This window comes from Solanum lycopersicum, chromosome 11, assembly GCF_036512215.1.
Source record: "Solanum lycopersicum chromosome 11, SLM_r2.1".
NCBI lineage: Eukaryota > Viridiplantae > Streptophyta > Magnoliopsida > Solanales > Solanaceae > Solanum > Solanum lycopersicum.
In genome coordinates this window covers 57,611,068-57,629,706 of record NC_090810.1, presented here as the reverse complement: position 1 = coordinate 57,629,706, position 18,639 = coordinate 57,611,068, and the positions used below count along the sequence as shown (strand labels likewise).

At 35.3% G+C, this 18,639-nt stretch overlaps 3 protein-coding genes across 5 annotated transcripts; 2 read left to right on the top strand and 1 right to left on the bottom strand.

The window, feature by feature from the left end:
• The first annotated feature begins 1,850 nt into the window (after window positions 1-1,850).
• Window positions 1,851-11,007, top strand: LOC101264398 (uncharacterized). Of its 2 annotated transcripts, XM_026028344.2 has the most exons (18): window positions 1,851-2,088; window positions 2,547-3,967; window positions 4,048-4,134; window positions 4,214-4,464; window positions 5,326-5,418; window positions 5,576-5,657; window positions 5,945-6,004; window positions 6,074-6,126; window positions 6,502-6,668; window positions 6,966-7,176; window positions 7,965-8,022; window positions 8,128-8,184; window positions 8,332-8,577; window positions 9,790-9,857; window positions 9,966-10,022; window positions 10,102-10,195; window positions 10,308-10,448; window positions 10,541-11,007. In XM_026028344.2, exons 2-18 carry the CDS (start codon window positions 2,585-2,587, stop codon window positions 10,625-10,627), a joined length of 3,195 nt encoding a protein of 1,064 aa, XP_025884129.1. In that variant the 5' UTR covers window positions 1,851-2,088; window positions 2,547-2,584; the 3' UTR covers window positions 10,628-11,007. The 2 variants fall into 2 exon arrangements, with proteins under 2 accessions (XP_025884129.1, XP_025884128.1); XM_026028343.2 differs by lacking the exon at window positions 1,851-2,088 and having other exon boundaries at window positions 2,109-3,967.
• An 819-nt stretch (window positions 11,008-11,826) lies between these two features.
• LOC101264091 (cyclin-dependent kinases regulatory subunit 1) lies at window positions 11,827-14,358 on the top strand. 2 transcript variants are annotated; one of them, XM_004250939.5, is made up of 4 exons: window positions 11,827-12,251; window positions 12,363-12,433; window positions 12,535-12,595; window positions 13,906-14,358. In XM_004250939.5, the coding sequence occupies exons 2-4, from the start codon at window positions 12,381-12,383 to the stop codon at window positions 14,056-14,058; spliced, it is 267 nt and encodes an 88-aa protein (XP_004250987.1). In that variant the 5' UTR covers window positions 11,827-12,251; window positions 12,363-12,380; the 3' UTR covers window positions 14,059-14,358. The 2 variants fall into 2 exon arrangements, with proteins under 2 accessions (XP_004250987.1, XP_010313311.1); XM_010315009.4 differs by having other exon boundaries at window positions 12,128-12,251; window positions 12,366-12,433.
• A 2,081-nt stretch (window positions 14,359-16,439) lies between these two features.
• On the bottom strand, window positions 16,440-17,090 carry LOC138339485 (probable transcription factor At1g61730). The gene has a single exon (XM_069291085.1). It carries the CDS (start codon window positions 17,088-17,090, stop codon window positions 16,440-16,442), a length of 651 nt encoding a protein of 216 aa, XP_069147186.1.
• Between the last annotated feature and the right edge of the window lie 1,549 nt (window positions 17,091-18,639).

Genomic DNA, 18,639 nt, shown 5'->3' with positions numbered 1-18,639 from the left:
GCTTAAATTTGTACAATGAAATTTATATCTATTTTTAAAAATGAAACACCCTTAAATGTAACAAAATATATTGTATCGGTATATAATATATACATTTTAATCGCAATTAAAATAGAATGTATAATATAATTTTTTGTGACTATGTGTATACATGTGTGACAAATGATATATATGTATGTGTGCGAGTGTGTGGGTGGGTGCGTGCGTACTGTAAGTGTGTTCTCAAAACATAAATTAATATATGTATGATCATTTATACGTGTTTGTCGTTTTTCAAAGCATATAATAGATGTATGTATATGAATATGTGGACATTTATAGTGTGTTTGATTCAATGTATATATTTTTGAAGTACAAATATGTATAAAGTCAATTGTAGATGAAGTATAAATTGTATGTATATGATCTCTAATGAATAACATTGATTTTTTAATGGACAAATGAAATGCTATTGAACTCTGGTGAGTGTGTGAGCAAAATGATGTAGCATGTCTTGTTCAATGACATCATTATTATCTATTTATATTATTCTGATTTTTTTTCTTCTAAAAAACGCAAAAAAACTAATGCGTCTTTTATTCACCATTGAGATTTATTTCATTTGAACAATTACCTTTTTTAAAAATAAACCCAAACACAAATTTTCTACTTTGTTGGTGTAAGTAGGGTTTCAACATCATTATAAGGCGTTACTTTCGATAATACCTTCTACCTCTCTACTCTAAATTCATCTTTAAATTGCCCTCTTTTTCCAAATAAATTTGATTCATCTAGTTAAGTTCTCGCTTGATTTGAAGCGTTATACAAACATGATATCAATTTATTTTTCATCCTAATGTGGTGGTTAGATCTATGCCATTTTAGCCATTCTTAAGAGGTCTGATTAGCAAGGTGTTTACTCATAAAAAAGGAGATTTGCTTTGAGAAGTCCGCTTTACTCTTCAAGAGCCTGAAATTCTTTCTTAACCACTCGCAATTGTTGCAAAATGGTGAGAATTCTTTTCTCTTTTATGCTTCATAACTGATTCATACTTTTACCGATAAGAAAGTAAACTGAAAAAAACTAACTGATCATTGAAATGTATTCAATTATATATATGTCGTGATGTTGTTAAAAATCTCAACGCCAGAAAATTTGCTTCAACAAGTATTAAAATTATGCAAAACCCCTAATAATTTGAAAAATTCAGCACACATCTATTGATTCAGACGAAATACTGTATGTGTAACCTAATTTGTTTACTTTGTGCAATCGATCTTTTTATCTTGACAATTAGAATCATGAAAACACATTTGATTTATAAATACAATTTTGATATGAAAATTATATTCTATTATTTCTACCACAACGTAAAGCTCGATTCAGGTGGTACGTGAATCGAGTTTAGAACGTTGTGAGACAGTTTGGTTCCTATCTACCGTTGGTGTTAAAAGGAGATTTGCCTCCGAGCCTCTCAATGAGAATGAATAAGAGGCTCGTGGGATTGATTTGAAAGTGGCAAAGAGGATAGCTTGCTTCTAGGCAGAAGCCTTGCGTCTCACACTTTGATGAGTGGAACCTCTTGTCCCCTCTAATTCGTTGTGTTCTTAGCGTGTGTGATCCAGTTATAGAGTCTATTATGGTTATCAAATGGGCTGTTTCACATGGTTTTCGCGTTACTGGTTTTCGAAAGAGTTAATATCTCTATTAGCTAAACCCTTTTTTACCCTGCCAAAAAAGCCCTGTATTCTAGTGTAACTTCCGTCTCTGATCGGTGTCTTTTTTCGGACACGAGGACGGTGGGATCCTTGGGAGTGAACGTGAAGGGGCTCTACAAAACATCCTTAAGACTTCTGGTTTTATGCCCTCCACACAGACCTTGAATGCTTCTTCAAAAATGAAAAATTCGCTATAGAGATTTCGTGCAGTCAGAAATTAAAATAAAGAGCTTCAACAGAAAAATCGTTTCGATCCAATCAATTCTTGGATTAAAATAAAGAAAAAAAAGATATGTCAGTGACCTAGCACGGCGAAGCACTCTCCGAGGGCTACTAATTGGCCGTCCGATCGATCGAAAGGTGGAGGATCAAACCATACTAGAGAAAAAGGTGAGGACCTCCTCATAATATTACTTGCTACTTTTTTGTAACGCCTGTTTAGACTAAATTGGGGCTAATCATATCAGTTTCATCAATGAAAAAACCCTAATGGTTCATCTTCCCCCAATTTTATTTTTCTCTCCCAAAAATTTTTCCGAACAAAAAATCAAACCCTAAATGGCAGCCATTATACATGTTTTAGGATTTTCCAGGTTTGTGTATGGTTGAGAATCATCATCATCATCATGAGAAGGGGATTTTAGTTTTTTTTTTCTTTTTTTTTTGTGAATCTGCTTGTGTTTGGTGGTTGATTGGATCCGTTAATTGATTGAGAATCATCAGAAGAATGAGATTTTAGTTTTTTTTGTAGTTTTTTTGAATCTGCTGGGCCTTTGTTGTTAATTTTTGTGGCATCTATTGATTGATGTGTGTTTGAATTGTTCTTTTTGTAATGGCAAACGGTTCAGAGAATGGGGAGATTGTTGTTTCGTCCATTAGGACTGGTATGAAACGGGAGTTTGCTATGATGATGAAGGCTCAAGCTGATTGGGACATTGATGTTGGTCAGAAGAGGGTTACAAGGACACCACAATCGAGTCAGAATAGTCCTGGTAACGTTAGCAATGATAAGGTTTATGTGAAAAAGAGGAAAAGGGAGGTGAAAGATGTGGTTGATAGTGAAGATTTGTCGAATTTGAAGGTTGTTGGAAAGGAATTAGAGAGTGATGGAGTTGTGAAAAAAGATGACAATGTGGCTTTGTTGAGTGAAGATTTGTCGAATTCGAAGGTTGTTGGTGAAGAACTGGAGAGTGATGGAGTTCAGAAAATGGATCAAAATGTGGTTTTGTTGAGTGGAGATTTGTCGAATTCGAAGGTTGTTGAGGAATTGGAGAGTGATCGGGTTGTGAAAAAAGATGACAATGTGGTTTTGTTGAGTGAAGATTTGTCGAATTCTAAGGTTGTTGGTGAGGAACAGGAGAGAGATGGAATTGTGACTAGGGACGAAAATGTGATTATTTTGAGTGAAGAGGAGGAGCCGAAGAGCGGTGTGGTGGATTGCACTAGTGATGATGAGAAGAAAGCTAAGATGGATGAAGGAGTTGTTGGGTCTGGAGAAGAAGGGAATGCTAGCTTGCAGAATTGTGGAAATGATGCTACGACTGAAAAGGGCGAATCAGCGAAAACCAATGATGATTTTGATGAAGAGATGGCTGAAATTGTTCCTGAATTAGCTGTTACTGCTCAGGGTGATGGTAAAGATGAGCAAAAACGTGGGGATGATACTCAGAATGAAATGCCTACAACAGGGAAGGCCAGTGATTTCATTGTTGGAGCAATGCCTGAAATTGTTCCTGAAGCAGCTGTTACTGCTCAGGCTGATGGTAAAAATGTGCAAACTTGTCGAGGTGATGCAATGACTGAAATGGCTAAGACAGTGAAGGCTAATGATTGCACTGTTGAAGCAAGGCCTGAAATTGCTCCTGAATTAGCTGTTACTGCTCAGGGTGATGCTAATGCAAAGATTGAAATGGCTAAAACAGTGAAGGCTAATGATTGCACTGTTGAAGCAAGGCCTGAAATTGCTCCTGAATTAGCTGTTACTGCTCAGGGTGATGCTAACGATGAGCAATTACAGACACCTATGAGGCGGTTTACTAGGTCTGCTCTGAAAACAGAAGAGGACACAATGGTATCTCAGTGCGATAGAATTAAGATTGTGGATGTCCATGAAACAGATTCTGTAGGTACCATGTCTACACCTGCAAGGTTAGAGTTGAAGATGTCCAAGAAAGTTGCACTGACTAAAATTCCCACAAAGTTGAGAGATCTTCTTGAAACAGGTTTGCTGGAGGGTTTATCTGTTCGCTACATTCGTGGCACTACAAAGGTAAGTTTTTTAAAGAGACATATATTGAGTTTCCGTTTCGGCAATTCTGTTTGGATATTAACCAAATAATTGTAATTTAGGGGAGAGGGCGTCCTGCTAAAGGACTTCGCGGAGAGATTAGAGGCTCAGGAATATTGTGCTTCTGTGATAACTGTCATGGGACATCTGTAAGTGTAACTTTTTTGGATTTTCTTCTGTAGATTATCTGAATATCCCTTATATGATATATTTCCTTGCTCGTTACAGGTTGTTACACCAAATCAATTTGAGCTGCATGCCAATAGTGCCAACAAACGTCCACCAGAATACATCTATTTGGAGAATGGAAAAAGTCTGAGGGATGTATTGAGTATGTGTAAAGATGCTTCTTCTGATGAAGTAGAGATGGTAATAAAAAATGCCATCGGGAGTGCAGACGCTAAAATAGATGCTTCAGCATGTATGTCTGCACAGGAGTTCCAATCTCCCCCTGTTCCAAGTGGTGAAGCTAGTAGCAGGTATAAACATCTAAGTGTTTTCCTTTTATCAACTCCTATTTCTATCCTCAAAGCTATATGTCTCTTTTGTTATATAGAAAATAGGAGTTGATAACCCATCAAAATATCTATGGTTCTTCTTTGTTCAAATGCATCGCAAAATGCACGAGGGATCATTAGTAGTCCCTTAATAATTGAAGAAGAAGTAGGGATGACAAACCTCGGGTTGAAGTCCACCTTATGGCGCTAGCTTTAGCCTTCAGCTAGATCACTGAGATATGTAGATCTATTTCTGTTGTCCCAGTGGAATCCCATAAGTGTGGTTTGGGGCCATATAGGTAGAGAGACTGTTTCCGAGAGACCCTCTGTTCAAGTTTAGCAAATTCAAGTATAAAGAATAAGAAAAAAAACATAGCAATTAACAAGGGGACCAGTGTAAATCCTACAACAGTAAGACAGTTTTGCTTCACCCACAAAAAGAAAATGATATGAAATAAATGGATACACATTCTTATCCCCCCAAAAGTAATATAATTGAAATGGTATTGTCATATAATTAATTCTTATCCCCCAGAAGTAAAATTATTGAAATTGTTTTGTCATATATTCTACTTCAGTCTTATTTTATCTTCTCTACCATGGAATGTTGGAACATAACCTTTTTGTTCTTAATCTTTTTTTGATTTTGTAAATGTAGTTCATTTATTAACAAGGCCAAAAAAACTGGCCTTATACAAGGGGTATATGGTATACTACCATTATGTTCTTTCCATGTTTTAAATAATTAAAACATTTGCCTCGCATTTTACTTTGAATATCTTGAATTGTGTTATGATTCCTCACCTTTTTGCGTCAATATGTTATTTCCCACATTTGTTTCAGGTCTACATCATCTGCGCCTGCTACAAAGTTGACCGATCGAATGCCCTCTGGCAGTGGAACTCAAAGTAAAGCTCACGGAAAGTTAACTAGAAAGTAAGCCTTTTTGCTTGTTAAAGTTTTTGTGTTTTCTTCTTTGATGATTTATTTTTGCATTGTTCTGTCATCTAAGCTTTTTATTAATTCTTTTTCGTACTTATATTGGTTCGTGGTGTTTCTTTTTGACTTCATTCTTGCTCTTCTGTCTCTACAGGGATCTGCGCATGCACAAACTTGTGTTCGAGGAGGATGCACTTCCTGATGGAACTGCATTAGCATATTATGTCCGTGGACAGGTATATATTCAACTCAATTACATAGTTACATTTTGGATTGCTCTACTTTTGTGTTGTAACAGGTTATCATTCAAACCAATATTAGATTGTTGAGTTCTTAATTGCTCATCACATGTGTTGTTGCAAACATGCTAGAAGTTTGTTCACTAGATCTGTACATTCATAGCATTCGCTTGGTGCTCCTTTGGTGGAATAAAAATTAATTACTTATCGAAGAATTGTTCACTAAATTTCTTATATACATGCGTTGTAATTTGTATATTAATTTGCTTGCTGTCTCCTGGCAGAAATTGTTGGAGGGTTATAAGAAAGGTCATGGAATTTTCTGCTACTGTTGCAATACTGAGGTATGTAGTTCCTGCTTTCGTAAGTATTAAAATCAGCTGTCATGTGCTAATGTCCTTGTTTACATACAGGTTAGCCCTTCACAGTTTGAGGCTCATGCAGGTTGCGCTTCACGTCGGAAGCCGTGAGTGTCTGTTTCTTTTGTGGTTTATTCTTGGATAATTTGTGTAAGGGATCAGGGACATATCCAAGTCATTTTCCCTGTTTTACCCCCTTCTCGGATTGACTTGTGGTTTTCACATTCCTTTTCTGGATGGGTTGTGTATATGACATTAACGCCATCCGTTAATGTCATATACACAACCCATCCAGAAAAGGAATGTGAAAACCAGAAGTCAATCAGAAAAGGGGGTAAAACAGGAAAATGACTTGGATATGTCCCTGATCCCTTACACAAATTGTCCAGTAATTAATGTTCTTCAAATGCACGAATGGTGTTAGTGCAACTTCTTTGACTGAAAGATTTAGTTTGCGTTAATCCTTTGTGTTACTTTGACAGTTATTTGTACATATATACTTCCAACGGGGTGTCTCTGCATGAGTTGTCTATTAAACTTTCAAAAGAACGAAGGTCCTCAGCTGAGGAAAATGATGATCTCTGCTCTATATGTGCTGATGGAGGGGACCTCCTGTGCTGTGACAATTGTCCAAGAGCTTTCCATACCGGTAAATGTGTTTTACATTGTTGAATTCTTTTATCTACTGTCTATCTGTGTTTGCTTATAACAATTCAGTATCAAACTGTCTTAGGAAGTTAGGATAATGCACCATGTTGATTGATTCAGTGATGCATTATCCTAACTTCCTAAGACAATTTGATACTGAATTGGTTTTGAGAAAAGATATGCTACAGATGCTTATATATGAGTCATCACACTGTGGATGTGAATGTTTGTCAGGCAACCTAGACTTCAATTTTCACGTGATCATTATGTTCTCATTGCAAACTTGTTTCTGTTGCAGAGTGTGTTTGTTTGCCAAGTATTCCCACCGGTACCTGGTATTGTAAATACTGTGAAAACATGTTTGCAAAAGAAAGATTCGTTGAGAACAATGCCAATGCTAAAGCTGCTGGGAGGGTTGCTGGAGTTGATGCCATCGAGCAGATAACAAGACGATGCATTCGCATGGTGGAAACTTTAGAGACTGAAGTTAGTGTTTGTGTGCTCTGCAGGTCACATTTCTATTCCTACTTTTTCCACAACTAAGTCGACTTGATTTTAATTGATGACAGAAGAAGTCACATGAGGCTTGAAGTGATACACTTGGACCTTCCATCATACTTTTTGCACCATACTTTTTAAGAACACTGACATATCATTTTGATTGTCCAAAAGAATAATTACTTAATTCTGATCATCTTGGGTATTTTCATTTTCTTCAAGGGTTGTTCTTTTTTGTTTCTTTCGGTAGCCTGTATCAAGGAAGTGATCTGTTATAGCCACTTAAAAATGACCTTTTAGATCTCTTATGTGTTAAAGTGAAGATATCTTGTATTATGCAATATGCACACTAGACACAGTTACATGTAGTTTAAGACATTAGTTTGTATTAATATATTATATTAGTGATGATGAGGATTAATATAAAGCAGTGGTTAAGTTAGTTTGCTAGAGAAAACATCATATGAAAGTCTACAAGTCTAGAGAATACATTAAAGTATTCAACTTGTAGACTTTCATATGATGTTTTCTCTAGCAAACTAACTTTTTACTAAGTGTTGGCATGTGTTCCATTTTATTATCCAGATATTACATACTTGACAGATACTGAAGTGTTGGCATATATTCCATTTTATTTTTATGATGCTGCATCATCAGATAGATATTGAGTTTTTTTAAAATTTAGTTGTGTATTTTCCTTCATTTGCAAAGTCAAAGATATTAGAACTTTATGAAATTTGAAAATTTTCCACTGTTGCTGTGCTATTCAGTAGTTTCATAAGTTTTGCTAATGTTGCAGGGATCAGGATTTCAGCAAATCAGGATTTGGCCCGCGGACAGTTATAATTTGTGATCAGGTATTGTTTTGTTAGCATCGAATAATATAATATCTGACCTTTTTACTCTTTTGTGAGGTCTCAGTAAGGTCGAGCATTGAAGAAGTTTTCCATTGCTTTTTGTAGTGTGAGAAGGAGTATCATGTTGGATGTTTGAAGGAGCACAACATAGATGACTTACAGGTTTGCAGAATTTCATATTCTATTGCATGTTTTTCTATTTCTAGTATATCTCCTATGTCCTTTATGTTGTATAATTAGATTGTTTAACCTGCACATATTTACACATCCTGATCGCTAGTCAACGTTTTGAAACCCTCCTCACTTCAGGAATTGCCAAAAGACAAATGGTTTTGCTGCACAGATTGCAGTAGAATTCATTTTGCTCTGGAAAAGGTGGTATCAGATGGAGAACAGAACATTCCTGAGTCTCTTTTGGAAGTCTTGAAGGCAAAGAATGAAGGAAAAGGTTCAGTGAATAACTCCAGGCTTGACATTAAATGGCGTCTGCTAAGTGGAAAAATGTCATCAGAAGAGACAAGGGTCTGGCTTTCTAGTGCTGTTTCAATTTTCCATGTGAGTTTCTTTTCCTAGTTTATTTCCTACTGTTCTTCTGACTCGGAAGAGAACCAGCCTAACCTCTAGGAGACCTGCTAACATGCCTAATTGCAAATTGTTCATTTCTAAGAACTCATTTTCTATGAAATTGGAGACTGCTTAACTATCTTTTCCCAATGCATTTCTCTTCTCTTTTCTATATGCATTCAGACATTTACATGAATACTATTTTTTTTATGTGCTTTAAGTTAGTTCCTACCTCTTTAAAAAGCAAACCAAGCTCCTTGATTTTTGGATCTCTAACCTTTTCAAAATCAGAGATAATTGGAGACCATTCCTGTTCTTAGGGTCCATGCTTTGCTTTAACATGCCTATATTTTAATACTAATTCACTTCTGGGTCATACTAATGTAGAGGTTACTTTCTTTCTTAGTAAGAGGTTCGTCTTGACAACTGCAGATACTTTAAGCTCTCAGATTTTCCAATACCAGTTTCTCATGACAATTTGGTACTGTGTCGGCCCATTGCCTTTATCAATTGAAGCCTTCTTGGGGTTGGGGTTGATGGTCGGAATACGAGCGTCACAAGTGATAGTTTAGATCAGTGTGGATTTACATCCCTTAGTCTGGGTTTTATTACATCTGTTTCTCTTTTTCAGGTGTAGAATTCTAACCAGCTAGCTTGCAACTCAGCCCACCACATCTATGATTGCCCAACTTGATGATTAGTTTTTTTCTGTTTCAGGAGTTCCCCTTTATTTATTTTGTATATGGATTAAGTCAAGTTTGGCCCTTCTCAAAAAAAAAAAAAAGGTCAATTTTGGTGATTAGGCAGTGATTTTTAAAGAAGTAATATCATGACTACAATCATTTTTTAAATAACGGTTGTGTTCGGACCATTTTATGTGCCCGACTATTGCACTGGGTACTTGCTACCGCCCGGCGCCCACTAATAGCTACTATCTAACTCCTAATTGTAAATCAAATGAAGTGTTATAAATCATATTCTTTATGCCATGAGTAAAGTCTGATGGGTATTGGAATCCCAGAATATCATATCCGAACAACACTGCTTTTGTGTATTTGTAGTTAAACAAATTCCAGTTGTATTGTAATCTTGTTACCCACCTGCTAATACAGTTTTTATGTAGATAATTGTCATGCTAATTAATGATGCTTACTGTGTATATATATGTGAATTTGATTATCTGTTCTTTGCCTTGTGTAATAGGAACAATTTGACCCAATTGCTGATGCAAGTACTAGCCGTCTAGATTTGATCCCACACATGGTCTATGGGTAAGTAATAAGCTTTTTGCTATTCATTTGATCTCTCAGTTCTTCTGAATACTCTCTTGTTTGGTACACAACCTCCCTCACTCTATTTTACATATCCACGATGTTCAGAAGGAGTTTCAAGGACCAAGACTATGGAGGGATGTTCTGCGCAATATTATTGGTCAAGTAAGAAACACCACTTCACCAGTGTTCCATACAATTCTTCTGTAAGATGGTAACCATACTGATTCTCTTTCCTTTGCAGTTCATTGGTTGTTTCTGCTGGCATTTTCCGTGTTTTTGGGAAGGAAGTGGCTGAACTCCCTTTAGTTGCTACAAGTACTAATTGTCAAGGACAGGTAACTCAATTTTAAGCTTACAATTTGTCTGGTTTCAGTTTACCCTTACCCTGTGAGGCTATACCTATTCTTTTCCATTTTGTTAACCAAACATTTTGTTTTTCCTGCTCAGGGTTACTTCCAGTCTCTGTTTTCTTGTGTAGAGAACCTTTTGCGGTCCCTGAAAGTAGAAAACCTTGTACTTCCGTCCGCAGAAGAAGCAGAGGCAATCTGGACAAATAGATTTAGCTTTACAAAGATCCCTGAAGAACAGGTAACTTGATATTGACATAAGTACGTGCATGCATTCCATCGACCCCTTTTCTATAGTTTTTGTTGTTAACCCGTGCATCCATCTCATTGCAGATGAAGCAGTATCGGAAAAATTATCAGATGATGGTTTTCTCTGGAACATCCATGCTGCAGAAGCAAGTGGGGGGGCTCTCAACTTGATGAAAACAATTTTATTTTAGAAGATGCATGATTTGTTGTGCAGATATTTTGTGGAAAATGGTTTCGATTTTTCTGTAAGACAAGGGATGTACAGCGGCTCTAGTTTCAGTTTGGTGGGGGGGTATATATGGGGAATAGCGTAGACATTGTATGTTAGTTACCCTGTGAATGTTACATCAGTTGTTAGTAGGAGCTATGGTTCCGAAACGTTGGATTGTCTCAGTTGTGGAAGTCGGTAAACTATGAAATTCAGCAGGATTTAGATTATAGCGTGCTGTCTTGTTTTATCTCTTATATGAGAAAATGAGAATGTTCAGTGCTGCTGTAAAATGGCTCCATTTTTGCTACATTAGCAATTGAAAAGTAGCCTTAGTTTATCATATTGCATTTGATTTGTTATTTTAATCATTATTATCAGCACTCTTCCCTCTTCAACAGCATACCCAACAACGGGTGTGGGGGATGGTGGGTGGGTGTTGTTATTTTGATCATTATCAACACTCTTTCCTCCTCAACAACGGCATACCCTGCGAGATCCATCAATGGGTTTGAGGAGGGTGGGTCTTGTTATTTTGATCATTATCAACACTCTTTCGTCCTCAACAACATACCCGGTGAGGTCCATCAACGGGTTTGTTATTTTTGATCATTATCAACACTCTTTCCTCTTCAACAACATACCCAACGAGATCCACAAATGAGTTTAAGGAGGGTGGGTGTTGTTATTTTAATAATTATCAATACACTTTCCTCTTCAACAACATACCCAACGAGATCCACAAATGAGTTTGAGGAGGGTGGGAGTACACAACTCTCACCTATATCTTTGACGGGTAGAGTTAAGAGTACTTGAAGTGGAGTTTTGGGAGGACTAATGTAAATAAGTTTTATCCTTATCCAGTTATCAGACTGTTTTCGATAAACCCTTGACTGGAAAACTGTTTCCGATAGACTCTTGGTTGGGAAATTCTATCTTTCTTGTTATAATGTTTTTGATCACTCAAATTCCTTGGACCAATTGCAACCTTTGAAACTCGGAAGGGTGATGTGCCCCATTATAACCTTTTCCATTCATTTGTAGTTTAAGACGCTACTCTCTTAATCTTTGTCAAATTGAGCTAAACCAGAGAATGATGAGTCTAAATCATCATTGTTAAATGATTTAAATTGAATTTAAGTTCATTCTTGACTATAAAATTAGCTGAAAACCATCACTCAACCTAATCCAAAATATAAACCATATAAAGGAAATAATTATTCACTAAAGTAGCTGAGTTTTCATTATAAATTTGTTTTTAAATAAATAAATAACTGTTATCAGTAAATAACTCTAATTTTCTCTATTGCAAAAAAATTATTATTATTAAAAAAACTAGAAATTCCACGTGTAATGGAAACCTCTAGAACTTTTTCAACTAAGCGGGAAAATAATTCAAAATTCAAAATTTAAAAATGTGCCGTTATTCCCTTTTTAATCATTTAAAAACTTTTAAATGAGGTATAATAATTTTGCTTATTTATTAATTCAAACAAATTCGCCCAAATTTCAGAATAAAGCACTCCATATTCCTCTCTTTTCCCCCATTCATTTTCCATCCATTTCTCGTCTACGAACAACACAAAGGTAAACGTTTCTGCTTAATTCATCAATTTTACTGAATCTGCTTTCTCCAGTTACTACAGATCTGTTTAATTCAGCTTTTTTTGTTGTTGATGAATTTGATTTTGTTTTCAGTAGTTTTTGAACTGATAAATGGGACAGATCCAGTATTCTGAGAAGTATTTTGATGATACCTATGAGTACAGGTATTCTGTTTGCTTAATCGGTTTGAATTTGTAGTGTTTTTGTTTGTTTTTTCAATTAATTCGTATTTTTTTTTGTTTTTGCTGGATTTTGGATTTTGCAGGCATGTTGTTCTTCCTCCTGATGTAGCGAAATTGCTTCCTAAGAATCGTCTTCTATCTGAAGTGAGTGATCGGTTTTACTTCTTAGGTTTTTTGTATGTATTCATTTTCTTCACTTAGTTGAATTGCGTGGAGTTGTTGATCTAGCAGATTAACATAAGTGATGTTTTGTGGTTTCATTTAGGAGATTCTTCGATTTGAATGATTAGTTGATTGATAATCGTGCTTAGCAAATGATAATCAGTGATATTTAGTGTTTTCATTTCGGAATTTCTTTGATTGAAATGATTAATGGAATGTTCTAATCTAATTAAGTGATGACGATGATTATTGTGCCTAGCAAGTGATAATCAGTGATATTTTTTGTGCTCTCATTCTGAAATTTCTTCTATTGAGATGGTTAGTGGAATGTGCTCATGTAAGTAAGTGATAATTGTTCCTAGCACATGATAATTAGTGATATTTTGTGTTATCATTTTGGAACTTCGATTGAAATGTGCTAATCCAAATAAGTGATAATGCTTTCAGTTTGGAACTTCTTCGATAGAAATGATTAATCCAATGTGCTAGTCAAAATAACTGATATGGTGCCTAGCAAGTGATAAATCAGTGACATTTTGTTCTTTCATCTCAGAATTTCTTCTACTGAAATGATTAGTCAAAAGTGCTAATCAAGATAAGAGATAACGTGCCTAGCTAGTGATAATCAGTGATAATGTTTTGGAATTTCTTCTACTGAAATGATTAGTTGAATGTGCGAAGTAAATGGTAGGCAGTGATATTTTGTGCTCTCAGTTTTGGAATATCTTCAGTTGAGATGATCAGTTGAATGTGCTAATCAAAACAAGTAATAATTGTGCCTTGCCCATGATAATCAGTGATATTTTGTGCTTTCAATTTAGGAATTTCTTCGATTGAAATTGTTATTAGTTGAATGTGCTGATCAAGATAGTGATGTGTGCCTAGCAAGTGACAATCAATGACATTTTGTGCTTCCATCTTGGAATTTATTCGATTTAAATGAGTAGTCAGATGTGCTAATTAATATAAGAGATATTACTTCCTAGCAAGTGATAATCAGTGATATTTTGTGCTTTTGTTTCCGAAAAATTCCTACTGAAATGATTAGTTGAATGTGCACAAAAGACGTGCTAATTGTGCTTAGTAAATGATATACAGTGATATTTTGTGCTTTCATTTTTGGAATATCTTCAATTGAAATGTTTAGTTGGATGTGCTGATTAAATAAATGGTATAGTGCCCAACTATTTAGATTAGTTTGTTCTGCTGCTCTAAAAGAAATCTCATCTGGAATGTGGCTTTGTTCTTTTGCATGTGGTTTATGTTGTTTGTCTTATTTGGTTGATTCTTAGAATGAGTGGAGGGCAATTGGAGTTCAGCAGAGCAGAGGATGGGTTCACTATGCTATTCATCGACCAGAGCCCCATATCATGCTCTTCAGGAGGCCACTGAACTATCAGCAGCAACAAGAGAACCAGACTCAGCAAGTTCTGCTTGCCAAGTGAAGAAACATGTCTCTCGTTTCATTTTTCCTAATGAATCAGGTCATATACAGATAGTAATGTTCATTTCATCTAGAAATGATAAGACAGTTTTATGGATGTCTAGTTAAATGTCTGGATTCTTAAGGATGTTATGTACTGTAATGCTTAGCTCTTGTGGAGTTTAGGTTTTGAATTCCCGTATTTTTAACAATCAGATTTTATATCCGTGTGCTTGGATGGATTCTGACCTGTACTTTGGCATCCTACATTTTGGATCTGTTTGGTTTAGTCATGTATTGGATGAGATGCTTGTCCTTTTAATTCTTGTGATGTTGACGCCCTTCCTTTTTTTGTTGGCATCTTTTTAGTCATGGTTGAATCACTTCTGCATTTCAGATGCTGGATGTGGACCATATTGCTCAGGTATTGAGTTTTGTAGCAAGTGTTATCATTGAATACTAATGTGGAGGACCACTAAACCTAGTTCTCATACTTACAGTTCTGTGAAACGATTACTCATAACGTACTCCATATCTTTGTTTATTTTACCATATTACTGTGTTCTCCTGTTGGCTTTTAACAAAGAGGAATTTTAGATCAAAGACTGGAAGAAATGTGTGATTCTTGTTCTACTATTACTTGTTAACGTCAATTAGAACTATAAACGCCTTTTGCCCCTCCTTCCACGTCCTTTAGGAACATAGATAATGATATGTTGAATGAATTTTACTTGGACTTATCTCAGATAATACGCTGTTTTGATTGATAAAATGAACTCATAATGTGGTTGTAGATAGTCCCAAGGTTTTTTCAATCTGCTTTGAGATTTATTAACTGAATAAATTTGTTAATCAAAACTACCAAACAAATATTATACATCAATTGAAAAACATCATCATAGCATGTTACAATTCCACTTGCAATTTTGCCATTTTTTTTACTTCAATATTTCTACATCGTAGCTACACTAAGAAATTCAAATCACAATTATTCTGAATCGATTTTCTTTTCCAACCACACTACTGGTGTGATCCCATAATCGAGATCTGGGGAGGGTGAAATGTAAGTTATGTTATCCCTACTTGGATGAGACATGTAGACCGTTTTTTATAGATGATTACATAAATGAGGCCTCAGAAGGGTAAAATGTATGCTAACATTATCCCTACCTTGAATAAGGGAGAGAGGCTAATTCTAATAATAACTTGTTCAACTATAAGCTCTCTTAGCAGTGTTGAACAAAGAAGAACTGTGAAAAGAAGGAAGGGAGAAGATATTTATTCATTGTGGCTAAAGTTTCAGACTACAAATTGAAGCATTCATCAATGCTTTATAGACTTAGTTAGAAGCATCTAAAAGGTTGACATCACTTGTCATCCTAACAATAATCTAAGCAGCTTGCTATCGACTCTTATAACCATCTGCTAAACAGTGAACTAATGGTGAACTAATGTCATCGTCTCATCATTTAACACATCCTTTCAAGCGAAAGGGTGCAAAGCATCAAGCTTGCCTTAAAAGCATGAATGTTGAGCTTGACTTAACCCCTTTGTCGACAAGTCTACAAGTTGTTGAGTAGGAACATCGATAGTTTCTATCACCCCTGCTTTCATCTTGTCCGTGATAAAATGATAGCCTATTCCTATGTTTTAGCTTCTTTTATGTAATACTGGATTGGCTGCGAATTGTATAGCTGATTTGCTGTCACTCAAAATAGTGACATGCATTGGATTGGGCACTCCTAGCTCAGTGAAAAATCCTATTAACCATGCTTCTGTAAGCCATGCTTCTATACTCGACTTCAGCTGAGCTTGTGGAAACAATTTGTTATTTCTTAGACTTCCAAGACACCAAAGACAGCACCGAACTTGACTACATAGCCTGTAATGGACCTTCTAGTGTTGTGACAAAGCAGTCCCATCAGAGTCACACAACACAGTGAAACCTACTATGCCTTTTAAGCTATGGTACAAGCACCCATAACGAAACTATACTTTCTCTTCCCTAGTAATGCAATCTTCATTGACCTGCTCTAGATCCCATAATTCTCCGAACCTGTCGCTTCTGACTGGCCAATGTGTCAAGGATCAATCTTTGTGATTGCCATTGTTGTAATCTTCAACTACATAGCTAAAGGATATCTAATCTAAGCTATAAAACTACTACTAGATAGCCAGGATCGAATGCTCTGATACCATGTTAAACTATTGGCTTAGAAGCTCTCTAAGGTCTAAGCAATTGAACAAAGAACAAAATATCATTCATTTTGGCTAGAATTTCAAACTAAAAATTGAAGCATTCATACTGAATTAAGGTTCACATCTAGAAGGGTTCACATTACCTGTGAATTACTCAACTAACTAACTAAATCGATCGAAAGATCTCTCAATTCAACTAGTAATTCAATTGCTACTGTTAGAACCCTTTGAACCTTCAACAACAACTTTGAGGTTTTCATGATACAGCTGAGTTTTATTCATCATAAGCTCAGATTCTTTCAATTTCAGCTCCATCCATTTCTCATTCATCTCCATCAATTTCTTCTTCCCCAATTTCCTTAACCCTTGTTTACAATACTCATTCCTCTGAAACACCATTGTCATTTCATTTACCAAAAAAGAAAAATCATCCAAATTCACATCTTCATCTTCATCATGATCTTCTTCTCCTACTACTACTAATAACTCCTTTCCCTTAGCTGCATTTCGACCCCAAATCTTTCGCCCAATTTCGTAAATCTCGCCGTCGTGCGGAGTTTTGATTTGGGATTTGGATCTAGCCAACTTGTGGTACTTCTCTTTCAGTTTCTTCAGCTTATTCGCGATTTGCGCCTCGGTGAAGTTTCCAGTTCGGAGTTCGTTGCTGTTTGGGGATTGTGATAGGGTTTTGAGGAGTGCGATTTCGTCGCTTAGGGTGAAGAGTCTGTGACTTTCAGCAGATTTTGTGATTGTTTTGGTGATCGGTGGAAGCGTTGAATTTTCCGGTGATTTGGGGGAATTTGTACGGTGGTTCACGGCGGTGTTAGATTTTTCCCGAGAGCGTGAGTGGGTCATGGTTATTTTGCCGATGTGTTTCGGAGTGAGAGTTGAAATTTGGGAACGGTGAGATGGTGAACTTTTAAAGTGAAAAATTACACGTGTTTTAACCTAGGGTAAAATATGATACGACATTTTTAATTTGATATAAAAATTTTAAAGGTAAATGTACATATGATGTTTTACAATTTTATTTTAATTTACGTGATATTAGTTAATTTGATATAAGAATTAAAAGAGAACAAGTACTGCAAAAACACTCCTATTTTGGATGAAGTTTTGTAGCTTCATTCTCGTAACGAACACTTGTTAATTTGATTAATTGAATTTAAATATATATTTAATTTCGTATTACAAGTAAAATACACACCTCAATTTTTTTTATCAAATTTAGCGTGTTTTCAATTTCTTTTTAATTTTTTTAATTAAAATCTCATGCTTTTACATTAATTTAAAATCATTTATTATTTCTAATAATTAATTTATTAGAAATATATTTTTGAATTTGTCAATAATTTAGGAAGAAAGTAATAATTTATAAAAGTGTTTTCAAAAATTCAAAATTTGTTGTAAAGTATTTTTGAGTGTCACGTGGATTCTGACCACTAAAAGTATTGCATCACTTGTAAATGATGTGCAAATCAATTATGCATGCCACGTGAAATTCTCCCATTAGTAGGATATCATCACTTGGCCAATAAGAAGGTCAAGCTATACATATGTACATTAAGCTCATGGCTATAAATAGACACAGTACATATAAATACATATATATATATTTGAAATATATTACTTCCTCAATTTTCTTTTTTTTATTTTATTAATCTTCATAAGTTCTTTTATAACATGTTATCAGCACGAGTCTCTGTCAGCTCAAGTAAAGACTTTAAAAGCCTCGGAGGTATAAATTTCCTTTTCTTAAATAATGTCTAATCTCTCTAAACTTGAATTTCTTGCTCTAGACATATCGAAAAAAACTATCTATCATGGGTACTCGATGCAGAAATTCATCTTGATGCGATGGGTCTAGCAGACACCATTCAAGAAAATAATCAAGCATTGAATTAAAGCCGTGCTAAGGCGATGATATTTCTCCGTCATCACCTTGATGAGGATTTGAAAATGGAATATCTCACTGTTAAGGATCCTCTGGTGTTGTGGAACAATTTAAAAGATAGATATGACCACCTAAAGTTGGTCGTCCTTCTACAGACACGTTATGAGTGGATCCACTTGAGACTTCAAGATTTTAAATCTATTAGTGAGTATAAGTAATTCAAATTGACTTCCTATTTATAAAATATAAAAAAAAATGTTGCAAGGTTTTTTAAACAAATAGAATAGGAAGTATCCTTAACACTCATTATAACCACTTACAAATTGCATGTTTGAGTAAATTATAATCTATTTTGCTTGATTTTGATATAAAAAAATGCATGTTTGAGTTATTTGCAATTTATTTGCTTGAATTATTTGTAAACTCCCTAATTATCTTTTTAAAAAAACTATATAATAAATATTTGCAATATTATTTTCTGTTATATACAAGAGAGAAGTGGAGGACGAT

Coding starts and splice junctions, on each gene's coding strand:
- LOC101264091 (XM_004250939.5), top strand. CDS start 12,381: ATGGGACAGATCCAGTATTCTGAGAAGTATTTTGATGATACCTATGAG. Junction 12,434..12,534: donor GATGATACCTATGAGTACAG/GTATTCTGTTTG, acceptor TGGATTTTGCAG/GCATGTTGTTCTTCCTCCTG. Junction 12,596..13,905: donor AGAATCGTCTTCTATCTGAA/GTGAGTGATCGG, acceptor GTTGATTCTTAG/AATGAGTGGAGGGCAATTGG.
- LOC138339485 (XM_069291085.1), bottom strand. CDS start 17,090: ATGACCCACTCACGCTCTCGGGAAAAATCTAACACCGCCGTGAACCAC.
- LOC101264398 (XM_026028343.2), top strand. CDS start 2,531: ATGGCAAACGGTTCAGAGAATGGGGAGATTGTTGTTTCGTCCATTAGG. Junction 5,419..5,575: donor CACGGAAAGTTAACTAGAAA/GTAAGCCTTTTT, acceptor CTGTCTCTACAG/GGATCTGCGCATGCACAAAC. Junction 8,578..9,789: donor GTGCTGTTTCAATTTTCCAT/GTGAGTTTCTTT, acceptor CTTGTGTAATAG/GAACAATTTGACCCAATTGC.